Source organism: Balearica regulorum, chromosome 16 (genome assembly GCF_011004875.1).
Source record: "Balearica regulorum gibbericeps isolate bBalReg1 chromosome 16, bBalReg1.pri, whole genome shotgun sequence".
Lineage (NCBI taxonomy): Eukaryota > Metazoa > Chordata > Aves > Gruiformes > Gruidae > Balearica > Balearica regulorum.
Genome location: NC_046199.1, coordinates 279,788 through 305,179, shown reverse-complemented (window position 1 = coordinate 305,179; position 25,392 = coordinate 279,788). Strand labels below are relative to the sequence as shown.

Here is a 25,392-nt window from a genome sequence, read left to right as displayed (position 1 = left end):
GCTAGGGGCGGGGCTGGGGAGCCCCTCCCTTTCGCGGCCGGGCACGTGGGCGAGGGGCGCACTCTCCCCGCGTGGCGGCGGCGGCCGCGCGCGCTGGGAGCGCGAGGTGAGGGGCGGGGCCGTGCGGTGGGGCGGGGCGGGAGCGTCCGTTCCCCCCCCGGTCCGGGGGCGCTGAGGGAGCGCGGGCGGCGGCGGCCCCGGTTGTCCCGTCTCGTCCCCGCCACGGGAGCGGCACCGGCCCGCGGAGCCCACCAGCCTCCCGCCGCCTCAGGGGGAAGGGCCCGTACCCCTCGCGCGGCTGCGGCTTCTCGTGCCGGGCCCCACCGGCGCCACAGGCTCTCGGGGAAGACCCCCCTTGGGTACTCGGCCCCGCGTGTGGAGGCCGCGGGGAGGCCTGCTGCACAAAGCTGGGCACCGTGCTTGTTAAACACCCACGGTGCTGCAGATGGAGTGCTCTGCGGGCCCGAGGGTGAGGCGTTTTGGGTGGTGGGGTCCACAGGAGGGTGAAATCGAGGTAAAACCAAGCAGTCTGGTGCTTTTGGTCCTCCATGAGCCCAAGTGGCCAGGCCGTGGGCGCTCCTGTGGGCACTCCTCCTGCACCCCAGGCCCTGGGGCTCCTCCTGCACCCCAACCCACTGACCCTTGGCAGCTGGACCTCTGTTGGTGTCCTGGCAAGCCCAGATCCAAGCACCGTGCTCCAGGTGAGGCCTCACCAGTGCCAGCCGGGGGGATCTGGGTGCCCCTCAGCATGCTGGCTGCCCTTTGGTACAGCCAGAGAACTGGATGTTCTGTAGATGCAGAATTGTACGGGGGAAATCAATCTTCTCTTTTTTTTTTTTTTCTTTTCAGTTTTGTGCTAGGTTAAAGCCAAAACCAGACTGACACAGAGGAGCAAAAATCTTTGCAGGCTGAATTTCTTAATGTCAAATATTATAGTGTTTGTCACTGTGGGTGGATAAACTGTTCTGGTTCGGGTGGTTTTCCTGGGATAATCCATCATTTTCTGCTCAGAGGCTACAGACAAGTGGATGATTATTGCCTGCCAGGTTTCAGGATCGAAAGAGTCACTGCTGGGGCCAAGGGGTCTGCAGAAGCATGGCTTTGGGTGCTGCCTGGCTCCAGAGGAGGGCACAGCACAGCCCTGAGTCTGAGAGCTTTTCTTTCCTCTCTTCCTCCTCCCAGCCACAGGAACTGCTGTCACTGCACAAATCCGGCTGCTCCCATGACATCAGTCTCAGCCCAGTGCCACAACCAGCACAGGACCCAGAGAGCACAAAGGATGGTTTAAAGCAGAGTGGTCCCCATCTCTGTACAGCAACTTGTGTGTTAAGGCTCCTCTGACAGAGCCTGCAAGACGTGTGCTGGGAATTTGTGGAAGCAGCGTGGCTTACTAAAAATACCACAACAGGGAAAAAAAAAAGGGCAGAAAATGTAGTTATGTAGTAAAAGAAATGTAGAAAATGTAGTTTGGATTTATTTTTTTTAACCTGGAAATCTCACATGGGGTTTTAGCATTGCAGGTTTCTAGAAGCAAGAGAAAAAAAACCAAAGACACAATTAACACAGCAGCTAAATAAATAACTCCAAAGTTTTGAGGGAAATAGATTTAATTTTTTTCCCCAAACATCAGCATAGTATTTGTGTATTTATTTTTTTTTTGAGAGCACTATATTTCATTTAGGAATTTTTACCATTTAAAACCACCACAGAATCTTAGCACATCTGCTATGAGAAGGCACATGTCAGAAACCACTTCCTTCTCCACAGAAATGGGTCTTTCTAGATCCCGCTGGTTTTGAACTGTGGGAAATAATCCTTTGTTCTGCTGTTCCCGCTGGGGGCATGCAGCTTTTGGCAGCCCAGGGACATGTCTGTGCCAATTTGTGATCTGTTTCTCCTTGTGCAGCGTCCAGGACTCTGGTGTCCAATGTCAGCGGCCATCGTTAACGTTATGGGAGCCCTCGGACGTTAGACGTACCTGCTGCTTTGGCACCTCTTCCTTGGGAGCGGAGCTTCCTCCTGTGCTGGCAGCTGCCGTACACACCAGTGCTGCCTCTGCCGGGCCTCAGCTGCATCTCAGACAGACCCCAGTGCCCGCCAAGAGGTTCTGCTCAGCTCAGCCAGATCAGTTGGGATCCAGTGTCTCCCTAGACGTCAAGGAAACCACTAGATACAACTGTGGACAAATTTAGCTTTGCAGCCCAGGAGAGGTCTGTCTGCCTTCTCCAGAAAGCAAGTCTGGTCTCACCTGCAGAACCTTTCTTTATACTCAGCATGAGCGGTGTCAGGAACCCCACCTGGCTCGCTGTCGGGGAGCAGCAGGAGCAGGGTGCTGTGCTGGGACAGGCAAGCCAGAGCCGAGCTGGCAGCAGGACAGGCAGGGCATAGCCTTATCCAGCACGGTGCGGGCCACCGCTATGTGGGAGTGGAGCAGGTCAGGGACTGACCAGAGGAGCACACAAGTCCCACAGTGACGAGGCAGGTCTGAGGTCAAGGCAGGAATCAGCCCGTGGGTGGGGGTTGGGGTCTGGATCAGCACAGGAATGGCTGTTAGGGCTCAGGCAGAGACCCAGGGGCTCTGAGGGTGTGTGATTCAGCCATACTCCTGAGGAGGAGGGAGGAAGGTCTATACCAGTGAAGTGTCCTCCAGTGCTTTCCCTTCAAGGCCAGCTCTACAGCCATGCTATCGTGGAGCTGGCCTTGAGCACAGGTAGCCACGCTGCTGGCATGTCCCTTGCCTGTGGGGAGCTGAGCCTGTTGGCCAGCCTCCCCATATCTCAACAGAGAAAATCAGGCACATGGCAAAGGCAACGCAGCCGCGCAGCCTCCTGCCTCCACCTCGGCACCAGAGGAGCCCTGCTCTGAAAACGCCTCTTGTGTTGACTATAAAAGGAGGCCAAAGCAGCAGTCTGCATAGCCAGCCTCTGCCCTCTGCTGGAATGATCCCCTGTAGGAGACCCCCCCGCTTCTCCCCGACAGACCATCCCAGGGGCCAACGTGGCAGCTGGGATGGGTGGCTCTGTGCCCACAGGGGTTACCTTGCTGGAACAAGGGCCTCTGCAGCCAGAGCCCAAAGCCCTCGGCTGCCTCTGCACAGCCCACGCGGGGTCACTGCAGTCTGCACGACTGCAGAAGCCGACTGCTCTGCTGCCGAGAGAGGCGGTGTGTTGTGCAGATCTGCAGCCCTGGTGGGGATTAGATGAGGGCCAGCGTGGGTCAGGGGGTATGGACTCATCTGGACGTAGTTCCTGCCCTTCACGCCCAAGTGCGTGCAGCAGTCCAGGGGTCGGTTTTCTGCGTCCAGCTCTCCCCACCGTGCCTCACTCTGCTTGTCCCGGCTTGTGTCAGAGCACTGCTGGAAGTCCCCATGGGTCTGGCTGACCTCCAGGCCTGGCCCCAAGGTGCTCATAAGGGTGGGAGGCAAGGGGCTCACATAGTCAGTGTGCCTTCCTCACAACAGCGCTACATGTCTGAGCAGTTTCTACCTCAGGACAGTTTCTCACCCCTTCTGTGTTGGACAGCACCCATAGAGGCTGGAAACTGGAAATCTCCAGGGAAGGACACCCACCCTCAGCCTGGGCCTTTGGTGAGGGCAGGCACAGCCCCATCCGTGGAGCGGTGTGGGGCAAGGGGACACTTTGCCCCAATGCACCTAGAGACCCCCTGCTGCTCCGGGGGGGGGTGTAGCCCCCTTCATCTCTTTGTCCTCTTTTGGTCTGTCTGCCTGCAGGCGATAGACCCCGCTCTATAGGGGTCCGTGTGGCTACCAGGGCTGGCTGTCCTGCGCTCCTCTGGATGGTTATCCTGCCCCGAGGCAGGGAGGCAGCGCACTCGGCAGGGACACCCCAGCTCAGTACTGGGTGGCATTTGCAATTGCAGCACCTTCATCTTCCCCAGCTGGCGCCAAGGCCAGGTCCCTTCAGGGGACGCTGAACGCTCCAGTAGCTCACTGACCTCAAATGAGAGGGTCCCACTCCTCCTCCACCCCTGACCTCCACATCCTGCTGTGACCTGCCTCCTCTCTCCAGTTACACATGAGCTGAATGAAGCACCAGACCTGGCACAGACGGGACAGAAGAAATGGGGCTGTGAGTGGAAACGAGCTGATGTAAGCTGCTAGTTCTCCTTTGGGTGAAGTAGCAGCTTGTAAGACCAGCCTTGGTCTTGGGCTTCTGAGTACCTTCATGGATTTGAGCCCCGAATCCCGCCAGCACCCAACCCTGACAGCCGAGGTCACGCAGTCCTCAAGTCCTTGGACGCAAGCCCCCGTTACCATACCAGTAAACACTAAGCAGTTCAGACGAAGTGGGATGGCTTTGGTGGTGAGATGAGGAGGCTCCAGGTGGAGGCTAGGGCAGGAAGAGCCCCTGGATTCAGATCCAGGCAGAGTCTGGAGCTGGTGCCCCCTGCTTTGAAAGGAAAAGTCCAGCTGGCAAGTGGTGCAACGTGTCCCAAAAATTTTCCTGCACGGCCACCTGGAAGCACTCAGCTCCGGTGGGGGTCTGTGTGTGATCCACCTCACTCTGGATGTCTGGGCTTTTTTTCCATGCCTGAGCTGGTTCCCCAGCTGCCTGCACCCACACCCAGTTCCCTCCACCATTAACTGTGGTTGACAAAGGCTGTAGGACAGCAGGAGCTCCAAGAGCAGCCACGCTCAGCAGCTGCATCAGCTTTCTCCATCTTGTCACTGATGGTTGTCCCACAGGCAGTCTGTGGGTGTGCCGGAGGCCAAGCCCCACTCTGCAGAGCCCCAGCTCAGTGCCGTCCCCCACTAGCTGGTTCTGCTGAACCGGCCGGCACTTTGCTGCGCCCACATCAAACCCGTGCTGGGGCAGCGTCAGGAGGGGGACCCTCCCATCTCTACCTCCCTTCAGTGCCTCAGGGCTCCCCGTGCAGGCTTGCCTGTTCCTCTGGTCTCTGTCTTCCTACAGGGCTGATTTACTGCAAAGCTTGACATGAGGATTAGGCTAAAAACTGGCCTCCCACTGCCCTGGATTTTTGGGGAGGTGGCAAAACCTCTGGGCACCTCTGGTTTGAGGGAGAAATGGACTATCTCTGGTGGGCCAGGAGGGAGGCCCCTCACATTTGCAAGGGAAGGAGACTGCACAAAGCTTCTCCACCAGGAGGGGTGGTGGGCAAGCAGAAGAGGTGGCCTCGTGGTTACCATGACCTGTAAAACACCAGGCAGTTGCCAGAGCTCAGCCCCACCTTCCTCCATCTCAAGCTGAACCTACAGAGAGGTCCAAATCCACCCGTGATCCCCAACAGCTGCCCAACCTCTTTAGGAGCTGCGGTAGAGCATGGACAGCAGACCGGAGGGCACAGCATCTCTCAGCTGGATCAGTACCTGGGAGAATTGCCTTTTCCAGTTTTGTTTGCGAGTTCCCAGGACATTATCACAGAGACAGCAAAAGGTTCACTCAGGCTCTGTGAAAAGGAGACTTAAACCAGCCAGAAATTCAACAGCACCAGAAGAGCACCCAGCACCACAGGGGTGCTGGCCCCATCGGGACATGTTACCCTTCCACCACCAGTGCCAGCCTTGGACAAGCTGCAGGTGCCCCCTCTCTACAAGGAGCCAGAGACAAGTGAGCAGTGTGCCAGGCCGCCCTCTGGCACAGGGTCTCACTCGCTGCTGGTGGAAGCTGGGAACAACCCACAAGCTTGTTATGAGCCCAGATGCTTCTCTGGCCATTGATTTTTCAAGTGATCCAGGTATCAGGCCAAGGTGACTGCAGGAGAGAGCCCAACTCTCTGAGCCTCAGCTGAAGCACTGGGTTTGTGGACTTTTTTGATTTGGCCAAAATCAGCTCATTTCACAGCAAAGCCTTGGGGAATAGACGTCAGGCTCCAGGCATCCACCCAGGAAAGGGCTGCGTGAGGTTATGATGCTATTGGTCTTCTTTCTGCGCTCACTTGTCATCACCCCTCTCCTGAAGGCTACGGGCCACCTACTGCCCTCCTGCCAGCGAGGCTGGCGTGAAGAGCCACTGATTTGGCCAGTACAGGTGATCTTAAACTGCTGGAGTGACGGAGCAGCCCTTACTGGCTTTGCCTGAAGTGCACCATCTTTTCCCAGCGCTGCCAGGATGGTGACCACCTCTAGAGCTTCAGCAGCACCAGCCAGACCCGGGGCAGGAGCTCAGCACTGTGGAGCTGAAGGAGCACAGCTGGCAGGTGCTGCAGCCCCACCGCAGCAGGCAGCCAGCATGAGTCTGGAGCACCCACGCAGACTGCTCCATATTCAGCAGGATGTCCCTCCAACCCTCTGCCTGCCTGTTTGTGGAGCTATTGCCCACTAACTTCTCTAAGCCCTTTTGACGCTGAAAGGCTCCAGAAGATCCTATGTGAAGAAGTATTGTCCTTTATCTGTTTCAAGCTGCTCTCTTCCAAGTTTCATTGAGTGTCCCTTAGTAGCTGCCTGAGAGTTAAGACCAACAGAACCAGCCCAAGCTTGGTTTCGAAGTGCTTACATCCTGCTGATTCCCAAACTTTATTCATGAATGCTGACATCCAGGGTGAAATCCGCAGCTCCAGGCGGACACGATCACACTTCAGAAATTCGCAAAAAAGACGAGACAACCATGGAGATTGCATTTATTATTATAACAGAGGAGAGGCTGCATTACTGATTCATATTTACAAATCTGTTGGCAAAGAAAATAATATCCAGTGTCATTTATTAGCCTATTTTACAGCCCTGGCAAGAAGCATTCATTTGTAATAGCAGCAAATGCCTACGGTTTGATTGACTGCTACAGCTAAGTGCAAGGAATAACATGGATCACCTATGTGGTGGCTGGCTACAGGCAAAGCCCAACACAGGCATGTGCATCTGCAGCCCGAAGAGGAGGGCAGGCACCACATGGCTGCTCCCGCCCACGGGGGCGGGATGTGGCACCCCGAGCCTGTCCAATGATTCAAATTTCAGTACAGCACAGAGGAGCCAGTAACCCCCTGCCTGTCTCTACATTTCTGGGAAAGTAGCCCCACATCTGGAGTACAAGTTGTTCAGTGCTTCAGAAGGCCACACCAAGCTGAATGGCTTCAAAGCACTGGGATGGGATGGGAGATGGGACGGGTGTGTGAAACAGATCCTGGCACGTTTTGGGGGACATGTTTGACAGAGCTAATCCTGACACAGAAGCAAGATTTCCTGGCCCACCAAAGCACCTGGTACAAGTAGAGGAACCATGACCGTTGTTCAGCTGGGCAAAACCCAAACTGCTGTGGAGTTCATCCGAGCAAACACGTGCTCTGGAAACCTCGCTCACACATCCCAGGAGATACAAGCAGCCAGCAGACTGGTACTCTGCATGTGGCACCTTATGCCCAACTTTTGGTACAGATTCAGACATCAGCTTTAAACCTCACTCCTGGCAGGGCTCGGCTCCCCATTGCAGTCGGGGAAGGATGATCCCAGGTCCCCACTGTAAAGGAGGGGATGCAGAAATGCAAATGCAACCTTGGATGCTACCAGCATACTTCGCATGAGTAATCCCGAGACGCAGCTTTCTGCAGCAGACCTGCCTCCAGCAGGGAAAACACTTCAAAGGAAGAGAAGAGTAACACCAGGACGCCACAGAATTAGAAATTGCTGCTTACTAAGGAACATGCAAGAATATCCAGAGGCTGTGGGGAAATCCATGCGCTGCCTCTGAAAGACACTGTCCTTGCTGTGCCTCACTGCTGGTGGCACACAGAAAGCCGCAGGGGTTTAATAGCAGCAGTGAGAACACTGAGCTGCCGGCCTGACACCAGCCTTACGCAGGCTCTACCACACCTCAGCCGCTCAGACCTGCCTCTTCCCTTCTCTTCCCTTCCTCTCCCTTCCCAACCCCTCTGCAATTCCCGCAGGAATCTGGCGGGAAGAGCAGAAGTGCCACAGTGGACTCCTGGCAGCATCAGCATTTCACGGGCACAAAGCAACGCTGCTGCTCTGCCTGGAAGGGCTCATCCAAGCACAGGAGCATTTCTTACTGTTGGGGGCCTTTCCAGCTTTCTTTAGACCTGGGCTGAACCAGGAGGGTGGGCAATGCTGGTATTCAGTCCCCGGCAGAGCAGCCTGGGAACGGCCTGGTACCAGGAATGGGGGCTGCCGGAGCCATGAGGCTGCTCCAAGCGTGGTCTCAGATGCTCTTCAGGAAAGCTGGTATCAGCTCATGCTGCCTGTAGCAGAAAGGAGCTGCAAGGCCGCTGGGGTTACCCCTCCAAAGGGTATGGCTCTCATCAGGGGGATGCCAAAGGGGTTGTCTATCTGTTTGTTGTCAGGTGTGCGGCTTTCCTCTTGTCCCTAGCCCCCATGGTGTGGGTACGTGGTTTGGCGCAGCACAGGGCTGGTCACACGTGCTGACCATGTGCTGCTCCGCGGCTCTGAAGCTGCCTGAAGGAGAAGGCAAGGTGGACGTTGTGTGGATCCGGCCTGCCAGGGCTTCCAGCCGTGGGATGTCTGCCTATCCAGCCACCAGCAGCAGAGGCTCAAACACCTCCTCTCCCTGGGCTGCAATGTGCTTCCACTGACCAGGGCAGTCTGAGGAACCCCTCTGCCTCAGCAAACCCCCCGCACCTTCAAACCCCTCTACCAACAGCGTCGTGGGGTGTCAGAACAACCCTCAGGCCTCCAACCAACAGTCTGCAGAGGTGAATCAGGCTGGCTCCATAGCAGTGGGATTATCCCCAATGAGGCAGCATCTCCCCCAGGACCAGCTCATGCCACCACAGAAGAGTGATGTCCTCCTACCTGAAGCCAACTCTGCCTCCAGAAGGGAGATGGACAGTCTCGCTGCCCCAGGTAGCAGTTTCTCATGAATGTCACAGCCCTTTCAATGAGCAACCAGTCCTGCAGCTCCAAGGAGGGCTGCCCCCCAACACACACCGGAAGGCCAGGAACCACCGAATCTGGCCTGGCATGTCCAAGGACTTCCTGGTGCTAAACAGCCCCAGCCTTCTGGGAGCATCTAGTCCTTGTCCTCGAGGTCATATGCTGGGCGATGCTCAGGGGCTAACATGGGGTGTGAAGACAACAAGGACAATGGAAGAAACCTAAGTGGAGGGGAGAAGACTTTGGGTACCCAGTGACTCCCCAGAGCAATGTTTTGGACCCCACTGGCAGTGGCTCAAACCAGTCCTTTGATGAAGCTCGTGTCCAAGTGCACTATCAGCATGCGAAGAAAGGACATTTCTTTGCGTGTGTTCTCAAAGATAATGCGAGGGTCGTCAGACTGGCAGCGCAGGCAGTTGGGGGCCATCACCATGGCCAGGTTATTCACATCCATCTTCGTTCTGCCCACATTTGATGGCTGAGCAAAGATCTGCAGACAATAAGAAAACATTCAGTTGGAGCAGTGGGAAAGGGCCAGAGACTTCACATGGCCTGAGAAGGGGTGCAGTGACGTGGCCTCCCTGAAGGACAATGCCCCAACAGCCACGTTCATAGGAGAAGACCACCGTGCTCTGACAGCCGACAGTGTGGGAGCCTCAGCAGGCAGGGAACATCCTGCAGATCTCAACCTTTGGGACCGGCCCCATGCTCTGCAAGATCAGGAACATGGTTTATTGCTCCCATACAGGACAAGGCCAGCAGACCCCCCTCCATCAATCCCACGAGGTGAGAGGCCCTAAAGCCCTGCCGATGGCCCACTGCGGCTGTCCTGCTACCCCTGCCCCAATATGCTCCGGGCAGGGTGCAGGACTGTGGGGGCTGCCTACCTGCAGGAAGTGTATGAGGTAACACAGCACCAGCCTGTTGAGCTCCGGCAAAAGCTGCACCACGGCCACGGCAGCATCGGGGTTCTCGTAGTTGCTGATACATTCTTTGTAGAACTGCTGGGGGATCACGGGCTCCTCCAGCTCCCGATACCAGAGCTTGAGAAGAGAGGCTGGGCAGAAAGCAGGGTGCATGAGAACAGCTCTGGTTACCTCCTCACCACCTTCAGAGGCAAACTGGGCAGTGAGACTCAATGCCTCAGGAAACAGAGGGCAGAGAAGGGAATCTGCACTTGTGCTGTTTCACCTCATTTCAGTCTTGGCTCTGAAATTCTCAGGCAGCCAAACTGGAAGTTAGAGGGAAACGCTAGCTCTTACCTACCTACCTGCTCCCTCCAGGAAGCGGCTCTGGGGCCGCCTAAAGGAAAGGACACTGAGACCTTGGAGCTGGAGTGCTGCTCCTGAATGACTCCCAGCTGCTCTGCACGCTGCCCAGCTTGGACAGCTGCACTGCGCCGGAGCCAGAGGTTCCCCCCCCACCCCCAGTGTTTTTTCTAGGGACAGTATTTGGAAAGGCACAGAATGAAACCCCGGTTGATGAAGACACCCTGTGTGCAGGTCCCCAGGCAGCAGCACTCCTGGGCTGCTCCGGTACCTTCTCCTCTGCACTGTACCATGGCTGAGGCCGCAGCACATATGCCTGCTGCGTTCCGGTACCTGGGACATTGGGGTCACTGAGGCCACTTGGAATTCTCCACTGATCCACCTGCAGCTTCAGTGCATTGACTTCATCTATGTCACCAGGTATCCTGCAAGCAGAGACACAGTGAAGGTGCTTTAGAGTGAGTAGGGCCACACGCCTGGTGCGGCAGCTGCCCGGCAAACCCTGGCTCCAAAGCTGCTTCTGGGGCGCCAGGAGAAGGGAGCATGCACCAGCAGGAGCTACAGCAGCAGTCCCTCAGAGAACGGGTTGCCTGGTTTTAGTCACAGCTTTAAAGAGGGGATAGAAGAACACTTGTCTCCTTCCCACTAGCTCAGACATCAACTATTCTGTCCTCAGGACAATTATTTTCTGTAACTAGGCCTCTCTGCAGCACGTTCAGTCCAAAGATAAGAAGCATCTCTGGCTACATATACCAAGGTATTAGAAACCCTTACAAGGCAAAGTTGAGTCTCTCGCTAGCTACCTTAAATCAAGTTTAACTGCTGAAAAACCAACACAACTCTTAAATAAAACACAAGAAAACCCCAAACCCAAACCAGAATCCCCTATGTTCACCATGCAGATTCTTTTGTCTCTCTTGATTCCTCATGTCTTGTGCATCACCAAGGCTGACGTGCTGCGTTTGATGAACTGCTCTGCCAGGGACCCAAGAGCTCGTACCTTCCCTGCACTGGCCAACTGTGAAGTTGATGAAAGTTCAATGCCTTGCCTGGGTCCGTGCTGGCCTAAGTCACATTTACGCTGTCCGCTCTGTGCTAATGCATGCAAATGGGCTGCTTTAGGAGGCGATTCCTGAACCTGGGAAAGGTCAGGTTTTGACAATCCGTGGCAGAGCGCTATTCTCAGGGAAGAGGAAGCACGTGCAAGTCAATCTTGACTTCTTGGCTTTGAGGACTGACATGTGGGTGGCTCAAAAGTAACACAGCACCCCAAAAGCTCACCTGAAAATCCCCTCTGTCTGTTCTCCTCCCAGAGCCAGGACCTGCTGCGAGAGCTGCGTCTGCACCCAGGGCAGTTTGTTACCCGGGTACATGTCCTGCTGCCGCAGCATGATTTCCTCCAGAGAGCTGCCAAAGAGGGATGGTGTCACGATGGCACTCCTGGCGTGCGTTATCTCTTCCACTGTTGGTTTACGAAGGCCCTGAGGACAGAAAAGAGCTCAGTGCAGCTCTGGCACAGCCAGCCCGCAGAGAAACAGCAACCTGGGGACGGTGGCGGTGAGCGGCCAGGATGGAGAGAGCTGCCCACACTCACAGGCACCTCGCTGGCCTCCTGGCAGCATGGTTCTTGCTCTGCAGCCTCCACCTCCTAAAATTGGGGGGGGGTTCGACTCATCAGGCCCCAGAGGAGCAGAGAAGCTGCTGCCTGTTGGCAGATCGCTTTGGAGAGTTAGGGCTGTTTCTGCAGGGATTCTGTTGCCGTGTGTTTTGCACTTTGCGGGGGCTGCTCCAGCTGCAGCTCTACCTGCTGGAGAGGTAGAGGAGCAGGAGGCAGGATGGAGCCCAGCCCATCCCCAGCCATGGTGGAGGTCAGCAGAGGGCATGTGTACACCGGCCTGGCACTAGCAGAGTGCTTGGCCACAGAACAGCTGAAAAACAGCCCTCTGGAGAAGGGAATTCCAGGTATGTCCACCTCCAGAGAAAGCTTTGCTCTCAGAGGTGCTAAAGCTCTCTGAAAAGCAGGCACTGGGACCTGTTGCTTCTCAAAGATGCCGACACTTGAAAGGGGCTTTGAATCTCCCCTGGCAGAGATCGGGACAAACGCAGAGCGCTGTCATCGGGGCCACAGGCTGCCCAGTGCAGTGGCCATTCAGCAGCGACCCTGCGGCCAAGTGGGAGGTGCGATGGGGGGAAAGCTCCCGCCAACCCCGTGGAGGGCCACCGGGGCTACAGTTGTGTGCAATGCCTGTCCCGACATTTCCTGTCCTGCCCCGCGGGGATGCCGGGAGCCTTCACCGCTCCCGAGGTATTTCAGCTATTTGCTTGCTGTACACCAGGGAGGCCCCAGAGGGATTTGCAGAAATAAAAGATGACTGGATCTGGCTTGGAGACCCAGGATGGACAGGCTGAGGCTGCCTGCCAGCTTCCACAGCCCCACGCAGAACTGCAGGGAGGAAAGGGAGGAAGGGGATTTCCAGATAACGCAGAGCAGAGGCTCCCCTCCACACCAGCCATCTCTGCTGCGTGATTTTTTTTTTAACTGAGAACAAACAACTCTGCAGCAAACCAGCCCATGCAAACTCTCACTGGCCAAGGGAGACTCTTCCCTCACAGGAAGAAGCCAAATGATGGGCACCTCCTGCACAGACAGCTCCTCTTACCATGGAGGCAGGTAAACATCAGGTTTGTCCTTCACATTCCTGAGGGCATGGCAGGCACTGCTGTCTGCCAGGAGGACGGCAGGACCCGGGCAGCAGCCTTCTCCCACGTGTTCATGGGGAGATGGGCCCTGAGCAAGCCTCGCTTGCTCGCTCTATCTCCGTTTCCCATCACTGAATCATCAGTGACCTCTGAGAGTCACAGGACCGACTGCTCCAGGACCTGGGAAGCAGAGTGCCACGCAGGCAGCCTACAGGCCCCAGAGCCGGGGCAGCCGCTCACCTTTTTGCCTCCGGTTACAGCTACTTTCTGGAGTTTCCGGTAGCAGTATTTGGCGTAGGTGCTGATGGGCAGGCCTGCGGGAAGGAGAAATGAGCGGTCAGCCTGCAGCGACGGGCACGCACTGCACCAGAGCCCTGCAGAGAGCACCGGTGCAGCAGTTCCCACCAGCACAAAAAGCCACCCCCCTTCTGTGCAGCCTGTTGTGCAGGCAGGGCAGAGACGCTGCCAACACCTCACACTGAGCGCCCCAAAGCCTCCTGGCCCTGCAGCCCCACGGCAGGCGGCATCAGTGCAAGTCGGCACTTGGGCTTGGAGGGATTCATCTTCCGAGTCACGGCTCATAGCTCTGCACTCCCCAGCCCTGCTCCTGCAGATCTGCACCTCTCACACAGGCAGCCTGACCCTGTCCTGATTCAGCACAAGGTGCCCGTTCGGCATTCGTAGCCTGGGCACGCATGCGAGTGTGAGTCCCCCCTCCTGGCAGCGCGGCTGGAGTTATGTGGCTCACAGACACAGGGATGAGTATTTACATATTGCCAGATCGCAGCCAAAGAGCACGCTGAGCCAGCCTCCTGCCAGGAAAGATTTCAAAGTGTTTAAAACAAATTGTTTATGATTCAAGAACGGCAGTCCTGGGCTAGTGAGAGAGGCAGAGAAAGGCGTGTTGGGCCAGAGAGACAGCACCGGCACCAAGAGCGAGCTCAGGACACAAGGAGAGGTGCGGGAAGGGGGTAGGGTCTCTCTTGTCTTCCCAAAGCCCTGCAGAAGGCTTCCTCACTCTCCTGCCTACAGCCTCCAACGCAACCTCATACCGTGAGGCTTGGGCGTGCTCTGTGATACGAGGAAAATTGGACACACCGGAGCTTGGGGACTTCACCGCAAAAGCTGCAGCCCTCCGCAAGAATGGCTGCTCCAGTTGCGCTTGGTTCAGCAAACTCTGAGAGTGAGCGGAGACAGGATTCACAGAGCTAATCCCCCTGTGACACCAAGAGAAATGTTTGCACTGACAGAGCACTGATTGCTGGGAGAGTTTTTCCAAAACTGTTGGCCTTTTGTTCTTTTTCGAGTCAAACCCAAATTGCTTGCTGAAAGCAGTGAATAGATCTGCCCTATTTGATTCCCTGCCAGGCTCAAAGCTTGCAGCAGAGTTCAAAATACTTGTGGCTTTTAAAATCTACATTCTGGTCAGATGCTGTGTATTTCAGATCAGCCTTTCACACACCCTATGGCTTCGGTAAGCTGGTCAGGAGCCTGGATTTCCTCAAATCCTCTCAATGCAGAGGAAGGACAAGCTCTTCCCAAGCAGAACAACAATTCACAAAGGTGAGGGATCGCTTTCCCCTGTTCTCCCCCCAGCCAGCAGACAAACCACAGTTGTTGGCTCCCCACGATGAAACAAGCACCCCCTGCCTCAACCAATCTGCCTGTCACAGCTGGAGTGGAGCCTCTCCGTTAATGCTGGAGCAATGCTGAAGGAGGTACAACAGCATCCCCCTCTCCGGCAGGCAATGGGAAGGAAAGTCAGTTCTAAGAATTTCTCTCCCTTGGGAATATCTAAAGCAAAATATTCCCTGTATACAAAAATCCTGCTAATCCCAGACATGATTTATACTGGAAATGTCTAAGGATTAAAGAAAACAAAACCAATGAGCTGCTGTGTGATGCTTCACTACGTTAGGTTACGGCTCCTGTTGTTAAAACATGCAGATACACCCCGATGCGAAGTGTCACCCACTTCATGAAGGAGGGAATGGGAAAAAGACTGGACTGTGTCTCTGATTCACAATTACGTGAGAGGCAGCACATTCAAAACTAATAATAGGAAATGTTTTTTCACACTGTAATTAGACCATGAAACCCATAATCACCCTAAGAGTTTAACAAGGTTTGCAAAGGAACTGGTTGCCTTGAAGAGCCTGCACGGCTGATGCGTGGGCAGCAGCCAGACACATTCGCTTGAAGCCTGTTTTGTACTTTCCCAGAAAGCTCCTCGATCCTGGGAAAAGCCTAAACCCTACATCCTGCACTTCCTGCAGCGAGGCATCGTGCTCCCAACAACGACCAAACTGCAGCTCCAACCCAGAGGGGACTGCTGGGGCCACATGTGGAGCCAACCAAATTTCAAGCAAATAAACCGAAAACTAAACCTGCCCCATCACAAGGGGCTGGACCAGTTACTGCCCACGGACCTGAGTTGCCACGAAAGCAGAGGGAGCCCTGAGAACAGGGTGACTGGCACTCTGCTGCAGCAGCACAGAACAAATGGCTCCCACAGGGGCTTGCACCTTAAACGCGCAGGGTGCAGCCTCCCTGCTCCATAGCAGAAGTCATCCGCCCTGCCGGGAGTGCTCCTGGCTCCCAGGGCATGCGCAGAGCAAGATGGGCGAAGGAGATGTGGAGAGACTGGGAGGCAAGCAGTGAGCTGCAGGGGGAAACATGAGGGAGAGGAGCAGAATTTAGCTTTAGCCTCCACTTTGCCAAAGTAGCGACTTGACTCGACCATCTGGCTGCTTTTAAAATGCTCAGCTAGAGACTGGCTCCTGGCATCCAGCTCATCACGCACAGTCAGTTCTCCTGACAAGCGGGATAGGTACCTCCTGTGCTCCTCAGCGCACAGCCCTCAGTTCAGGGACGGCAGCGTTGCCTGCAGGGGCTGGAAAGGGCTAACACTGAGGCAATTCCACTTCTCTGAGCACATCGTGAATCTGTGAAATCCAAGCTGATCTGTTATTTCCTGTACCACAGTAGCCCCAGGAGCTCGGGAACAGAAGACTACTAACAACCCACACAGTGAAAAACAGTTTGCAAAGGAAAACATTTTTCCACGTGCTGGCCTAGAAGCACATGCGAAGAGCTTCTTAAAGAACCTCTCCTTTTATAACAAGTTAAAATCCAGGCAGGACACACGCAGGAACGTACCTTCTGGAACAGACGCGAATGCTCTCCTGCCAAAAAATGTCTTAAAAAATGCAGCAAAAAATGTGGAATCAGGACCTGGCCACGGGACATGTATTTTAGCACAGCAGCAGCTGTTGTTTGGGTATTTCTCCGATCTATCGCGGCCTCTCACGGACCTCAGCGTGACAGTGTCAGGGCAGGCTCTCAGAGCGGGGCGCTGCTTTGCTGTGCTCTTTGGCACAGGGCTCTTTGTGCCTCCTGCCCCCTCAGCTGGGCTTTGCACGTGCCGCTCTCCTGGCTTAGCTCTGCCCAGGCACCCCGCTCTGCGGCAGTGTTTTAGCCCCTCTTCCTCCCACCACCAGTGCATCCTTCTGCATCCCAGCAATGCTGCTCCATCACCATTCCCTACGTGGGAAACGCCGTGCTGTGCTTCATCAGCCCAAAGGGCTGTACGAGTTGGCAGCCTGCATCTGCCACCGGGAGGATAGAAACAGGTACAGGATGTCTGAAAAATGAGTATTCCCCTGTGAAAATCTCCCAACTAACAGCAGGTGGGAGATGCCCTGAGGCAGTGCTACACCTGGACCATCAACCACCACTGACAGACCTCCCTTCTTTGAATTTGTCCCATTTCTCCCTAAACCTGTTTATGCTCCTAATCTGCACAACACCCCGCTTTGCCAACTCTTAACGATTTCTGCTTCAGGACAGAGTGCTCCTGAGCCTGCTGCCCAACAACAAAACCAGGCGCTTTCCAACCTTCTGCTATGACAGACGAGGAGACATTTTCTTCCCCTCACTTTCCCCAGGTAACCTGCAGCTTCCTGCAGCCCACTGACCTTCTCCGCTCCAGGTCCAGCTCTGTTGGGGCTTCCCCTGCCGCACTCATCAGCTCCAGAGGGACACGGGCAGGACATGCGGAGCGGGCACAGCACGACTACGGCCAAGCGCTGGTTTGCTCCCTGTCCCTTTTCTACAAGCTCCCGATCCTCTGTTTGGTTTCTGACTGCATCCAGCACTGTTCTGCATGTGCAGTTAGGGACGTCTCCCCCACGTACAATACTTCCGTTGACACAATTTGCTCTGCTGCTTGATCACTCAGTTACTCACCCCTGTGAGATCTCTCTGCACCTTTAGTTTTTACAATCCCAAATAATTCTGTACCAACACCGAGCTGCCAGCTCATTATTTGTCTCCTTGCATAGACCCAAAGCTCAGCTACATTCCTGCAGGATCAGAAGACAGTCCTCCTGAAAACACATCATTTATTTCTACCTGTTACTCTTATGCCTTTCGATGGGTTATTGATCCATGAAAAGATCTTGTACCACCCTCATATTTCATTTACTCACAGAAAATTATGCTAGATGACAAAGACTGCAGAGGTAAGCATAGGAAACTTCAAAATGATTTCTTTGGGTGCATGTCAGATGATAAAGGTTTACTCAAGTGTTTACTTACAAGCCTCTACACTGAAGGAAGCATGTGTGTATGTGGGGAAGTTGATGCTTTAACTCCATTTTTCACTGAAAGACTTATATACATGCCTACGTGTCTACTATTCAGTTTTGTTTGAAGACAGTACATTTAATTTCCGTACAGCTTTCTCTGCTATATTGCTGGTACACCATCCGTAAGTAAGTATTTCAGAGCTACTAATTAACTTCTCACAACAGCCTTGCAGCTTAAGGGAGCTGCGTCCTGCCCACCGCTCACACGTCTGGTGGAGCAGACGCAGGCATCCTGAGGAAAAGCCTGACCTTTCCAGCCAGCAGCAGATTGAACCTGGCGTGTTCCTGCAGCATCTCCCCTTACTTCAGGGGCAGCTCTGAGCTCAGGCCCCAGAAAAAATCCTCAGCGTTATCGGTCACTTGTGAAAAAGCTGGTTCAAGCAGTCTGCCGGCCCTCCTGCCATCTTTGCAGAAGCTGACGGGAGCCTGCAGACCAGCTCATAACTCTAAAATCCCAGTTTGCTGCCAGTTCACTGCCAGAGCGGGTCTTTTATGTGCCAGAAAGCAGCAGGGTCCGGTGACGGGAACAGCATGATCTGTCACCGGAGCCCCAGCTGAGGCCACACAGGCACTTCTGACTTTCAAGTGCTTCATTCTGGAAACTTTATAAAGCTATCCTGGCATGCCTTTTCCGTACCATTTCATATTTATAAAAATATATACATATTTTATTTTTTCTTATTTTTAGGTAAAATACACCTCTATCTTCCTAAGCACAAGTCCAGCACATGCAACATAGACAAGCAATTGCACAGAGGAGCCTGCTCAGCCCACAGAGAGAGCACGCCCTGCACAGAGCAATCTCCCGGGAGTTGTCCCATAAAGATATCAAAGTCCCTCTGAGCACAAGCAAAATGACATTTCGAAGGCTCAGAATGGACAGAACTCTCCTGGGCCTGAACAGGAAAGGAAAAAGACATATCCCTACCAGAAAGGTAATCCCTCTGTGCAATTTCAGGTCTCTGTCCCGAATTCCACCGGAGAGAGAGAAGCGACAGATGCTCTTACTGCAGGGGCTGCGACCAAGGGGCCTCCTCAGCCATGTCCCAGGCTTGCAGCTGCCTCGCGGAAGCAGTGACACGAAAGCCACAGTGGGAGAGCGCAGCTGCAGTGTCAGCCTTTCACACGCCTGCCTGCTGGTGTCAGGTAGGGCTCAGCAAGGCAGGAAGCTGGACTCCAGCTCTCCCAGATTAAAAACACTGAGGCCACATGATCTAAACTGCTGCCTGACATGAATTCACAGAGTTGGCTCAAGTTTCCTGAAACAATATAAAAAAAAAAATTGAATGGACTTTGTCTAGCAAGACTTTAACCAGATAAAGTGTTATCCTGCAGCCAGCAGCTAAAACCTGAGGCTGGAGGAATACATGAGCTCTTGTTCATGCAGCAGAGATGCTGTTGCAAGCCTTGGACTGCAGTCCAGGAAGCACAGACAAGGGGAAGCCAGTACTGGAGAGAAAAAGGCAGTGCTCTTTTCCAGATATCGGTGTCCTCCCTGAAGGCCCTCAGGTTGGGTGGTGGTTTACAAAATCCATTCCTACAGTCAAGACAGGTTCTTTTCCACATACTGGCTCGTACAACTTTTAGCACTGGAACGTGCTATAGGAAACTCCATGGCATAAACAGACGAGTTGAATTACAGCTCCAGGTCTGCACCCAAATTAAAATCCCCTTTCTCACGCTACTGTGAGTGAAAGGGGTCCCCCTTGCTGCCACACTGCCACCCGTGCCAATGCTGCCCACTGCCGAGCCACGCTCCAGTCACACCTCTCGCTCCAGCCACCCGCAGTAAAGCTTCCTGAATCTAAGTCTATTCATGTAAAGAAATGGTCTGATTTTCAGCAGAGCTCGGCATCCCTGCCTGCCTGAGGCCAGCGCAGTCCTGCCTCTTGGCTCCCTGTATGCTCTGCCTCCCTTTACCTTCATCCTCGGTGTTCTGTTTCCTCTTTTTCCTGGATTTTGAGTTCTTCTTGTTTTTCAGATCCACAAGCTCCTTGATGCGCTGGGCAACTGCAAATTCAAAAGAGGCTCTGGATTAATACTGTGGAATGATAAAATACCAAAGCCCAGAACCGCCCTTAGACATGGTAGCCAGCCTAACTCCAGCATGAGGAGGTCTGCTTGGGGAACAGTCCTGTACCACAGCCAGCTCCAAACGCACCCGAATGAGGGGCCCAGAACATCACTCAGCTTATCCAAATGGCCAAATAGTTGAGAAGGGGCTCCAGGCAGCAAGATTGTACCTGAAGAACCTTACTTCAGGATCTCTGAATATTTGCCAAGCTAAGGCCTGCTCGTAATGTTTGCAATAGCTCTCAAAAAATTCTGTTATAACATTCATCCTTTTTTGTTTTGCCTGCTTTAAGGAACTTTGAAGCAAATCATGTCTTCAGAGAACCCACAGAAACGCTGCCCTTGGTGGGTCCAAATCAGCTCTTTTCAGTGCTGATCTTGCCGTGCCGACCGGCGAGATGAGCACAGTCTAGCGCTGGCATTTCTTTGCCAGGCACAAGTGAGACTTGCAGGGAGATGAGCTGGTGGCAGCCAAGGAATGGTGCTCTCACAGACGGAAACTGCAGCACTGGCTGGTGACTACCTGTATTTTTAAAAACCAGACAACCCTGAGTAAGTGGCTCAACCCACCAGAATGCTGCTGGGGACAGAGCAGGTGTGCGTGAGGCACTTACTGTTTTCGTCACTGTCAAGGTGGCGATAAATGTAACCTTCCAGATAAGACTGAAATTTGGGTGATGGGGAGAAAAAGGCCAGACTGATGGCCATCAGTTCCCAGCCCCATGCCAGACTCCGGTAGCATGTATTATCTGTTGTCTGCCGGATCAGTTGTATGTACAGCTCGTCCCGTAGACCTTGCATGCTCCAGCACTTGGTGACCGTGACCAATGCCACGTGATTCCGGTCCATGCGAGTCTGACGATCTCCCATGTAGCTCTGCACCAGTTTGAACATCTCACACGCCTCTTTTTTGATGGTGCGGTTGCTAGTGATGAGCATTGGCTTTTTGATAGAGCCGCCATTCCAGGACAGCATGTTGGAGATGGAGATCCTTCGGCGGAAGATGCCCTGCGTGTGCATGTTCAGGTTTTTAGAAGCCCAGTCTGCCATGCTGCTCTGAGAGATGGGCTTCCGTAGAGTATTGTAAGGGAAATGATATCCCACGCAGCTGCCAGGCTGGCTGCTGCTCTCCTGCTTAGGGTCCAACTCTATTGTCCCGGGCTGCAATGGAGAACAGATGTGTTAAAAGCAGCTTAGATGGCTCCTTATCCTGCTAGGAAAATTACTGACAGCGAGTCATAAAGCTACCAGCAACTGCAAAGTGGTGAATCTGTACAAAACACGATTTGTGCAGAATCGGTGGCTGACATCTGCAGTTCTGCAGTAGCCTGGCTGGCACAGCTGCACACAGATGCTGTCCCTAAGGGAAGCGCTGGGACACAGAGGCACAGGGCTGATGTCCAGGTTGTCCCAGAGCTCCCGGGGACAGCCCAAGCAGGACTGACTCCCAGAGCCGCGGTACAGCTCTGTGGCACACACCAAGGAGCCACATTTCTCCCCACTCTTCACCTCTCAGTTCCCACAGAGCTACAGGAGCCCGGGAGGTGGGTGAGGAACTCCAGGAGGTGGCAGAGATAAGAGAGCCACAGGGTTGTGTTTTCTTCTCAGGGAGCTAGGGACAGTTGCTCCCCACCTGCAATCTGCAGTAATCAAACTCATTAGCTCCAGGGACAAGTCCACTGATCATAAGTTTACAGAGATAAGCAGCAAAGACTTTCCTTCCTTCCAGACTTTGTATGCAGTTCTTACATGCAGCTCTTACCCATCCTTCTTCCCCAGTAATCACTACAGATAACTCCATAATTAGAGCTTTGATAGTACCGATCCCAAGAAATTGATACATAATAACTACTTGTGAGAATAAGACACTTATTTTGCCCATCCAGAATTCTCTGTTTTGGATGGAAGTGGCAGCCTGGGACACATACTGAACTCAAACACCCAAGTTGCTTTAGCAAACAGACTTTTTTGCTACACTTGAAATTCCCACATACTGCAACTAAGAGCTAAACAGCCCACACTTCACTCTGCGCTCTCCAAGGAGATCTCCAGCAAGCGGGAAAAAGCCAAACAAGATAATCCTGAGGTTTTTGGGTTTTAAGGGAAGACAAAGAAACAGAAATCCTGTAAATTTTGGTTTTGCAGTGGAAAAAGTGAATTAAAACATGCATTTTCCTTCTTTGCAGACCACTTTTAGCTTGTGTGCCACACTCTATTCCAGTCCTGGCCTACAGTCAACCCCAAAACACACATTAATTTTTAACCGTTCAGAGCAAGTGTTTTCTTCTTAGTAAGGAGGAACTGCTGAACTGAGGACAGAGGCTTGCGCAGTCCAACCCTTCCCTACCTTACACCCAACATGTACCTACATGTGGATGACAGGATTAGCACACATCGCACTCCACCTCCTATTGCCAGCCTGGGGCACAACCATTTCTCCTGCTCTTCTACCTCGTTTTGATTGTTATCCCTTGAGTTACCCCTCTACCTCCTCACTCTCTCTGAATTCACTCAACATGCTGCCTAAATCTCCTTGCCTGCAGTTCTTCTCTGCCATCTCCATCCTCCGTCTCCTTCAACCCACCTTCCATGCCCAGGGTTGCTTTTCCTCCTATCACCCTAATTGCTCCTTCAGCGTGTTACTTCTGAGGATCCACCTCCTCATACTCTCTAGAGGTTCAACAGGCTCTTGGTTCTCTCCCCTCTCTCAAGCTTATCTCCCAAATCTCGTTCACACAACTACCCAGCTATTATCTTTGTGCTGACAGTACGCATCCACCTCTGCTCAGCATGTCCTAGACCTTCTGCCCACCCTCCTCAGATAACGAGTTTCCTCATCTCCCAATTCTCCTCTCCGCCACGCGGGCCCGGCACAGGATATTGCTGGTGACTCAAGCCACACGCTGCCGGTTTCAGGTGAGGAGCGATTTTGCTGCTGTATTCTCTGCAACCTCCCCTCTCCTTACTTGGACTTCCATCTCAGAGTATTTCCGTAAATAGAGTATTTATTTATTGACTCATTGCCTTTACCACAACACCCATCTCCTTACATCTTCCACTGTATTCTCCTTCTTCATCCTACCACACATTAATTATTGTTCTTCATTTTCAAGGCCATTCACAGCCTGTCCCCAACCCACCATCTCTTGTGCATAATCAAGACATTAAGTCCCAGTTGTCCCCATCCATGCGATGAGGTGTAACACATCCTGAAGATCAGATTGCAGTCTTCCAACAAGTCTAAAGAGGCTGTGAAAGGAAATTGCTGAACTATTCACTGAAACATGTGAGTCGTATAATCTCAAACTGGCCTTGTGCCTGAAAAATGGAAAACGCAGGAAGATGACATCAGTTCTGAAAAGGGCTTCAGGTGAAAGCCAGCCACTATGGATCAGAAATTGCAGTAGAGAGGAGAACACACACACACAACTCTGATACAGCTGGGAGGTGTCAGCCTGGCTTTTAGAGAGAAGTTACACCTCATAGGTCTACTGGAGCCATCTGAAATGGCCAAGGAGCTTTACCAAGTTTCTTCAGAAAAGGTCGTGGACCAGCAAACAGGAGAAAAGACAGAGCAAAGGGTTAAAACAAACAGTCACTTATCACACTGGAGGATTGTTGTCAGCTCTGCCTCACAGAAGAGGGGCAGAGACCCAGGTTGTTCAGGAGGAGTGAAATAACTGGAAGAATGAGCAAAGAGAAAAAGGACAAAACCTTCATGGGATACAAAATTACCTATGTAGAACGTAAATCTGAACTAAACCCATGAAGCAGGAGGTTCCTTCAAATCCAAATAGGAGAAAAGATGGCAAACTAAATTCTGCAGAAGTGCTGTGTTACAGAGAAAAACTACTCCACTTGTGCAGGCACACTACTGGGCTTTAAAATAGCTATTTCCAACAAGAAGATGCTAGAGTCACTGTCACCAGTTTTCTGAATATTTCCATTCAATGCTCAGGAATGATCAGAAGGGAGAACAGAATACGAGGAACTATTAGCAAAAGAAGAGAGAGGAAAAAAAAAAGAAAACGCTGCCATGTGGCCACGCAAATTGTGACGCCTGCGTCCTGTACCCCACGAACAATGGCCATCCCAGCGCATGTCCATCCTTGCTGGACACGAGCCCCTCCACAATCCTCCCTCCTCTCATGCCACTGACCTGAAATGGGGTCTTCACCTGTAAAGCTGTGAAGCTTTGTGACCTGTTTGCTATTCTGCAGGTGGAACACATCTGTGCCTGCAGCACATCCAATAAACCCACCCAGGAGCAGAGCAGGTACTCGGCCCTGCACCACGACAGTCCAGTGAAGGCGTGCGATTTAACGTGGTGTGGATGGGGACGTACCTGGGAGGAGTGGCGCGTAGCATCTGATGAAGCCAAACTTGTCTGGCTGGTCACATTCTTTTCTAAAGAGTCTATTTTCTCAAAAGTCCTCTTCTGCCTCACTGTGTCCTGTGGAGCAGCCACATCGCTGGGAAAGCTGCCCCTGCTTTCCAGGCCCTGTCTATACAGGGATCTATTACTAGCTGAGACATCATCCCTCGAGCTCCGGTTGATGCATTTTTTCAAGTGGTCGGACTGAAATCTGACTTTGCTGCTCTCTGACGGGATGCCACTCTCCAGACTTTCAGCATCGAGGCTGGCTTTGCTTCCCCTGCAAGCTGCTGACCTGCCCACCACAGCACGCATCTCGGCAATCAGCTTATCATTCAAAGCTGTGAGCTCGCTGCTGCTGCCCACAGAGCCAGGTCTTCCTTGACCTGTCCCCTGCCTCCTTCCTTTCTTTTTTCTCAAGCTTGGAGAAGGGCCAGTTGAATAACCAGAATCCTGATGGCTTATACCAGTTGGGTACTCTTGAGTTGGCAGGCTGTTCTGCCGACTGTGGTGGGCTTCCATGTTCTTGAGAACGTTGGCTTCCAAGATCCTCCAAGACTGCTTGAAGCTGTCCTTTGAAGAAAGCTGACCGGGCAGTTTAGTAGAGGCATCAGCTGTTGCAGCAGAGGAGTGGGAGAGTTTGGAAGACTGGTCAACATTGACCATGTGTTTTATATATTCTCTGCCAGCCGGGCTGTATTCAGTGGAAGAGGGATTTCTTGCATGCTTCTTTGCAGCTTGCTGCTGTTGCATGCCTGGATGCTGTAATAATTTTGTTGGTTGCAGCTGCTTTTTTAAGCTATTGCTCGGTGACCTTGGTGGAGACATCCCACTCATACTGATGCTCTCAGTGTCCATATCTACCGGTGGCTCATCATAAATTGGAGACTCTAAAGATGGCTCATCGTATATAGGCGCAGGGGAGGCATACTTGGGGGATGCAGGCTGGGGGGTTCCTGTCTGGCTCCTTGGAGGTGTTTGAGAAGTTGGACCATTCATCAGCACTACACAAAACCCACCATTCTCCATCTTTTTGATCTGCATAGATGGCTGCGTTTCTCCTGTAGGCATTTGCTTTGAGGCTCCAGGGCTCTGGGACGTGGATTGAGGCTGAGCATATATGGCTGGTTTTAAAAGAGATTTTTGGCTGTTGGCCTCTGGAGCACTCTGCAGCTGAAGAGAACTGTTTGAAGAGCTCTGTATCTGCCTCAAACTGTTCACTTTGACCAACATGGCTGCTTTCGTGCCTGGCAGAGGCTGCCAGTGGGTAGGTGTCTCCCTAAAGGAAGAAAGATACAAATACAGGGACATATTTCAAAATTATATTAACTGAAGTATCTTCTACCCAAATACCAGACTGTTAGTCTCAAAGCACATGGAGATTCCCCAAACAGTTACATCACCCCCTCATTGTTTTTTCCTGGAGATCCCCCTTCCTGAAACAGAAACATATCCTTGTTAGACACATGATAAATTTCTGAGTCATGAACAGCAGAACGAGATGAA

At 53.1% G+C, this 25,392-nt stretch overlaps 1 protein-coding gene across 2 annotated transcripts in view; it reads right to left on the bottom strand.

Annotated features, from left to right (window-relative positions):
- Nucleotides 1-6,564: 6,564 nt before the first annotated feature.
- Nucleotides 6,565-25,392, bottom strand: part of LOC104642949 (rho GTPase-activating protein 39) — a 55,054-nt gene continuing 36,226 nt past the window's right edge. For both annotated transcript variants that reach the window (XM_075768269.1, XM_075768270.1), the window contains exons 3-10: nt 23,857-25,165; nt 20,126-20,672; nt 19,359-19,448; nt 13,030-13,103; nt 11,371-11,570; nt 10,423-10,514; nt 9,709-9,878; nt 6,565-9,311 (exon numbers count right to left, since the gene is read on the bottom strand). In XM_075768269.1, coding sequence (XP_075624384.1) covers nt 9,117-9,311; nt 9,709-9,878; nt 10,423-10,514; nt 11,371-11,570; nt 13,030-13,103; nt 19,359-19,448; nt 20,126-20,672; nt 23,857-25,165 — 2,677 coding nt within the window. In that variant the 3' untranslated portion in view covers nt 6,565-9,116. The remainder of the gene's footprint in view (nt 9,312-9,708; nt 9,879-10,422; nt 10,515-11,370; nt 11,571-13,029; nt 13,104-19,358; nt 19,449-20,125; nt 20,673-23,856; nt 25,166-25,392) is intronic.